We start from the raw sequence: 6,621 nt of genomic DNA, 5'->3' as shown, positions 1-6,621 counted from the left end.
CCATAGATGTAAATAGTCATCACTGGACTGTATCAATGTGCATATAGTGACTGAATGTCTTTAGACAAAACAATTTAAATGCATCTCTCTATATACAATTTCCTTCAGAATGTCTTTCGAAATCCAGATAACCCGAGTTAAAATGTAGCTCCTCCAATCGGGCAGAAAATGCATTTCAAGAGAAGATATATTTAGACATAAAGGATATATATCTACTATTCTCTGGTGCCTGAATCTAATTAACGGTCATATTATTATGTAAAATTTGCAAACTGACCGGTAGAAGCAGGGCGTGCAAGATTAGGACACAGATTCTGATTGCTGGAGCTAGATGTCAAGGATCTGGCAACTAACTAGCTCAGCAGATCCGGCATTTGTTGTTGCAATAACCTTCCAAATATTTTCCCATGATCCCGAAACAGATTCTGAAAACTCTTGCAAAGATTCGCCTAGATTAGCCGTTGAGGTAGGAGTGGGATCAAGCCGATTCTGCCTACTAGCCTGCATCACTGATATATTATGATTTGCATCTTTACAAATCACGTGTAATCTTCCAAGAAAACCTGCAAGTAGATATGGGGATTCTGAATCACCAAGGTCGCGAATGGGTACATCTCCTTCGATTATTTTCCAAGAATCATCTTGCTGATCATACACTTTGATCCTGGCACTATCTAGAGAGTTGGACGGCTCCAACGCATATAACTCCTCTTCAACAATGACACTTAATTTGGTTCCGGCTTGCCGGGCAGGCCAACCCTCCCCCATACCAGATGGCATTTCGACCCAAGAATTTGTCTCTGGATCATAGACCTCTCCTCCAACATCAACAAAAAACGGCCAACAATACAAACTTTGAGGAACATATAGTTTCCCCCGATACGGGGTCATCCCAGTTGCAATAGGTTTGAGTAGGTCAGCTAGAAAAGCAGTTGGCAGCACCTGAGCTTTTGAAAACGGCATGCTAGGTACCTCTGACCACATACCAGAGCACGGATCAAAAACTTCTGCTGATTGAAGAGGAGTAAGCCCACCTCGTCCCCGAGTAACTCCACCAACAACATAAAGTTGGTTGTTTAGGACACCAGTCTTGCAATAAGCTCTGCCAGTAGACATGGGAGCCACTTCAGACCAAGAATTTACAACAGGATCATAACGCCAGACAGATTTCATGGCTGAAGCCCTAGAAAATCCACCAAGAACGTATAGGCAGCCATCAACAGCTCCAATTGCACAACCACAAAAAGGGATTTGGTCCAATGCATCCTTCCTCCCAAACAATGCCTTTATGGCATCTGCAACAACGCTTGAATTGACCATGTTCCACAATCGAAGGCCAGATAGGCCCCACCTTGTTCCATCTTCAGCAGCAACATTTGGCATTAGAGGCAACCGTTGCCATATCTTGGAAACAGGGTCCAGCGCATACCATACAAGTCTAGTACCATCAATCTTAGTCAATATGTATAGCCATTCTTCCGTTGTACCAAGTTCCTTTCTTAGTTTATAAAGTTCTCCGCTCGTCAAAGCAGCTTTCCAGCTTCTTGAAACCAGCTTTGCGTTGAAATGCCAAACTCTTGGGAGCCGCGCGAGAATCTGAATTGATAACTCATCAGGTAGACTAGGAATCAATCGTGGATTTTCGTCCCAAAAACCATCGAATGTCCGTAATCTCTTGCATGCTTCACTTTGGGACACCTCAAAGAGGTCACTGGCACTCACCTTGTGATTATTAAGACTCAATCTAGCTCCCATCGATTCCTTTCTTAATCCTTTAATCAGTAAAAAAAACGAGACTCACCATCAACTTCTATATCATGTGCAGGAGAAATTTCCTAGATAGTTTCAAAGACCAACAAGTCAATGATGAGAACAAATGAAATTACTTAAATTAAGCAATGTGACGTCATAAACATCCTTCACTCCCACTGGAATTTTAGTAAACTCCTCACATCAAATGAACAAAAACTAATAAATTCCACACCAAAACATGGCAAAAACTGCAACCCGTCGTATAATCAAGATCGTAAATTCGAAGGAAAATCTAGAATCATAAATTGATTGCATTAGCTGTTATTGACCAACTATTCCAGTCACAAGTCAACCACATATCAGTATCAAGAAAGCTCGAGCTCTCCTCTTTGGAAAAAGAGAAGGAAGACTGAAACTTCCCAAGTCTAGAACTAATCATGGAACCAAAAATCATGGCAAGTTGGCAACAGCTCACTTCTACAGTATCAAAAACAGATTAAAATTTATCGTTTACCAAATATTGGAAATCAATCCAGCGATCCAATTAGCTTGCGGAGTCGTATTAGACAAACAATTTGACAGCACAACCACTCGAAATACCAAAATTTCAATTCAAAATCAAATAACAGCAGCTCCATAAATAAAAAAAACCAAAATGTTGCTAACAAGTCGCATTCTTTATTCCAAAAATAAAAATAAAAAAATCACAAAACTCTGAGAAATTAAAGAGAGCCCAGAAGAGAAGTCTAGAATTTGAGAACCCCCAAGAACCGCAAACCAAATTTTACATCCAAACAAACAAGAAATCAGCCCAATACACACCCACAAGAACACCACCACCACCGACAAAAAAAAATTACCTACCAGTCTCAGATTCCGAAGAAAAAAGATGAAAAACAAAAATTATCGGAGAAACAGGGAGGATTTCCAAGATCAAATGGTGAGGCGAGGAGCAGACATTATTAAGTGGTCGTATTTTCAGATATTTTTATTTTGTGGGACAAAATTTTTGATTTATTACGGTAGGGACTCCCCCATTTCCACGGCCTTCGGTGACTTTTTGATTAAACTAGTTCATCTTTATTCTTTTTATATGTAAAAAATAAAATAAAACAATATTGAATTTTTTTTTTGACTGGAAAACTCGTAACTTTATTGGATACTAGAAATGTCAGTAATTACAAGTTTAACTAACCAACGAGAAAAGCTCCCGGACACCCAACAAAAAAATGTAGTAAAAGAAGAAGAAAATTTAGCTAATGAGTGTTCAACAGCATTGACCGATCTCTTTACATGAAACAAAGAAACAATGTCAAGACCTAAAATAAGAGTATTAATCTCCGAAACACAAAGGCCCACATAGTTTAAATCACCATTTGGCTCCGTGACTGCTTGCACTGCCAAAAGTGAATCCGAAGCTATCAACACTTGATTGAGTTTTTTTTCTCGTAAAAATTCAAGTCCTGCTTTGATAGATATAAGCTCACCTAGGACGACAGATCCAGGCATCAACAAATTATTTCCAAATGCCGCCAATGGTTGTCCCTTCTGGTCCCTCACAATCCCTCCAATTTCGCATCTATTATTCTCATCATCAAAGCTAGCACGCATCCACGTCTAACCGAAACTGTCCATTGACGGCAAAGTCTAGTGTTGGGGAGATGGTAAGGGAGCTGCTGGTTTAGGCAGAAAAAGATCGAGGAAGGCCCTCTGATAGTCCCTCAACATCGCCTGGCCATTTATAGAAACATCCCGCATCTCCCGCCTATCACTGCTATGCACCACAACGACATCTCTCCCCCCATAGAGTTCAAACTTGACACGCAAATTCCTCGGCCTGACCACTATCAGAAAATAACATCAACCTCATACACACGTCCTCAGATCCTAGGTACATACATTGTTTAAAATCAGCCCAAACTTCATTGTGCTTCCAAAACTTCTTCAACACTGAGCAAAAAAAACAATGCATGACACGTTTTGTCCTCGAAAGAGTAGCATAGAGGGCAGCACCTGGAAGTCGGAACATGATGTGAAACAAGATTAACTCCAGTGGGGAGGATGTTTTGATAGACGCGCCACCAAAACACTCTAATCTTCGGGGGTATAACAAGCGACCAGATAAAAATGCCACCATTTCTGGATAGCCGAATAACTCAAATGGGTTTCAGGTGGATCCTTCAAGCCAATACCAATCCAATATCCACTTTTAACATAATATTTCCCCTTAGAGTCAAATTTTCATAATCTTTTATTTTCAGAGCTACTTCCTGACAACGAAATAGATAGAAATTCTTGCACGAGATGGGGCCTACAAACATTTCGAATGAATGGCTCGTTCCACTGTCCATTCGTGATCATCGAACTAACCTCCACGCCTTCTGGGCTGGATAGAGCTATGTGTCAGCTTTGATCGCAAATTTGGGATCCACCTTTGCCAAAACACATCAAGGGAGCTCCCATCACCTAGTCGCCAACATAGTACCTCGTCTAGAAGGTTTCTACTCCAGACCAAGGCAAGGGCGGATCCAGAATTTTTTTTGAGGGAGGACAAAGAACAAAATATTAAAAATGGTTCAAATATTTGAATTATATAGACTTGTTTTTTCAAACTCACAAATTAAGAAAAATAAATTTACACACAAAATTCATATTTTATCCTTACTCAATTATTAAAAAATGGTTACATTTTTTTCAAAACTTATTTAATAGAAGTATATATATTTGTAAAAGAGTAGAAACAAGATTACTATATATATTATATAAGCTTATATATTTGAGAAAAACAAAAAAAATGTGACCTATATAATTGAGATGCAAAGAAACAAAGATATATCTCAAATTCAATACACGTAATTGAACTATCATTCAGATATTCATATCTCATTGGATTACAAAGAGGATTCTTAAATGACATACGAAGTGGTAAACTTTGACTTGTATCATTCACTTAATTTTATGTGCATAACTAAAGACATACTAGTACTTTGATATCAAAACTCAAGGAGAGACATCTGCCCTCCCTTGCCCTTTAATAGATCCGCCCATGGACCAAGGAATGCCAGATAAATGATGGATTGCTTCCCAGGGACGAGCGCATTATGTCCATGTGCCTAAAATAACGAGCTTTGAGGACCTTCGCTACTAAAGAAAGTTTCTGTATGATGCGCTATAGTTGTTTAGCCAGCGGTGCTTTATTGAAAATTTTAAGTTTTCTAAATCCAAGCCCACCAAGACTTTTAGGTTTGCAGAAAAAGTCTCATGTTTTCCAGTGCATCCACTTTTTTTCATTCTCCATTCCCCACCAAAAATCTGCACATTCTTTTTCTATTGATGTACAAGTCGCCTTAGGGAGACGGAAACAATATATAGCATATGTAGGAATATCTTGCAGTAATGACTTGATAAGTATCTCCTTGCCTCCAACAGAGAAAAGTTTGCTGCCCCAACCCTTTATACGCTAAGAAACCCTCTCAACTAAATACCCAAATTGGACCTTCTTTCTTTTCATCGAAAAGGTCGGAATTCCCAGATATATTTCATGGCCCTGCACGACGGGGATGGTAAGCGGTGATCTGATACTGTCAATCATAGCAGGGCTCGTATTTGGAGTGAAAAAAGTGCCGATTTCTCAAAATTAATAACCTAGCCCGATGTTTTTTCATAGGATCAACTACACATGAGCAGTCCTCTTTTGTTGCCTTAAAGAACACTAGGCTGTCATCCGCAAAGAAGAGATGAGTCAGAACTAGGCTATTGGAGGAAATCCATATGCCCTTTTATCCTACCACTAGTCGCCAGCATGGAGAACATCGATGATAAACCTTCTGCATAGATGGTATAAAGATAGGGGATAGGGGGTCACCTTGACGGATTACCCTACTCGGTTTCAGATTACCCACCACTTGATAATTCAGAGAGAAAGAATATCTGACACTCATAACACATCTCATAACTTTACCAACCCATTCTTCACAGAATCCCATCTTAATCATGATTGCCTCTAGAAAGTTACACTCCACTCTGTCATACTCCTTACTCATATCTAGTTTCAGGTCCACATACCCATGTTTTCCTTTCTGTCTGTTCCACATCCAATTCATCGTCTCAAACCCCAGTATAATTTTTTCTGTATTCAGTCTGCCTGGAACAAAAGTGCTCTAAGTTTCATCAATAAAATGCTCCATCAGAGGTCTTAATCTGTTAGATAAGGCCCTGGCCACGATTTTATAGCAGACATTGCAGAGGCTAATAGGGCGGAATTCCTTCATTAGCAATGAGTTTGAGACCTTGGGATTCAGAGTAATGATGGAACTGTTCCAGTCATCCATAGGGGCTCCCTCATTAAGAATTGCCAAAACTGCTTTTGAAACATCCTCTCCTATTAAATGCCAATACTTCTGATAGAACATAGTCAAAATTCCATCTGGTCCAGGAGATTTATTCGGGCTCATATCAAATAATGCAGCTTTAATTTCCAAGATCTTGAAAGGTTCACACAAAATATCATTCATAGGACTTGTCATTGTAGGCCTCACACAATCTATCACAGGACGCATCAAATTCGGGGAAGGTGTAATATACGTAAAAAGAGAGTCAAAATGATCCAGAATAATAGATGTCATACCTCCCTGATCATGCACAAGATCACCATGGTTAGAGATTATCAGCCCACTAATATGATTCTGTTTCTTTCTCATAGTTGCCCTCCTCTGAAAAAACTTTGTATTCTTATCCCCCATAGTCAGCCAGTCGGCTCGACTTCGCTGTCTCCAATAAATCTCCACCTGACTACTGAGTCTCTCAACCTCCCCCTCTAGCTCCATGATTCGGTCATACTCAGTATACCAATTTTCATGAGTTTTGATC

At 39.6% G+C, this 6,621-nt stretch overlaps 2 protein-coding genes across 2 annotated transcripts; both read right to left on the bottom strand.

Annotated features, from left to right (window-relative positions):
• Positions 1-9: 9 nt before the first annotated feature.
• LOC140860331 (F-box/kelch-repeat protein At1g22040) lies at positions 10-2,782 on the bottom strand. The gene is made up of 2 exons (XM_073263296.1): positions 2,617-2,782; positions 10-1,835 (listed from the first exon to the last, which is right to left on the bottom strand). The coding sequence occupies exon 2, from the start codon at positions 1,753-1,755 to the stop codon at positions 328-330; it is 1,428 nt and encodes a 475-aa protein (XP_073119397.1). The 5' UTR covers positions 1,756-1,835; positions 2,617-2,782; the 3' UTR covers positions 10-327.
• A 122-nt stretch (positions 2,783-2,904) lies between these two features.
• On the bottom strand, positions 2,905-3,363 carry LOC140862417 (uncharacterized). The gene has a single exon (XM_073265439.1). The coding sequence runs from the start codon at positions 3,361-3,363 to the stop codon at positions 2,905-2,907; it is 459 nt and encodes a 152-aa protein (XP_073121540.1).
• Between the last annotated feature and the right edge of the window lie 3,258 nt (positions 3,364-6,621).

This window comes from Henckelia pumila, chromosome 4 (genome assembly GCF_033568475.1).
Source record: "Henckelia pumila isolate YLH828 chromosome 4, ASM3356847v2, whole genome shotgun sequence".
Taxonomy (NCBI): Eukaryota; Viridiplantae; Streptophyta; class Magnoliopsida; order Lamiales; family Gesneriaceae; genus Henckelia; species Henckelia pumila.
Note: the sequence above shows the minus strand (reverse complement) of the source record. Positions and strands in the feature narration are given on the sequence as shown.

Coding starts and splice junctions, on each gene's coding strand:
- LOC140860331 (XM_073263296.1), bottom strand. CDS start 1,755: ATGGGAGCTAGATTGAGTCTTAATAATCACAAGGTGAGTGCCAGTGAC.
- LOC140862417 (XM_073265439.1), bottom strand. CDS start 3,363: ATGCGTGCTAGCTTTGATGATGAGAATAATAGATGCGAAATTGGAGGG.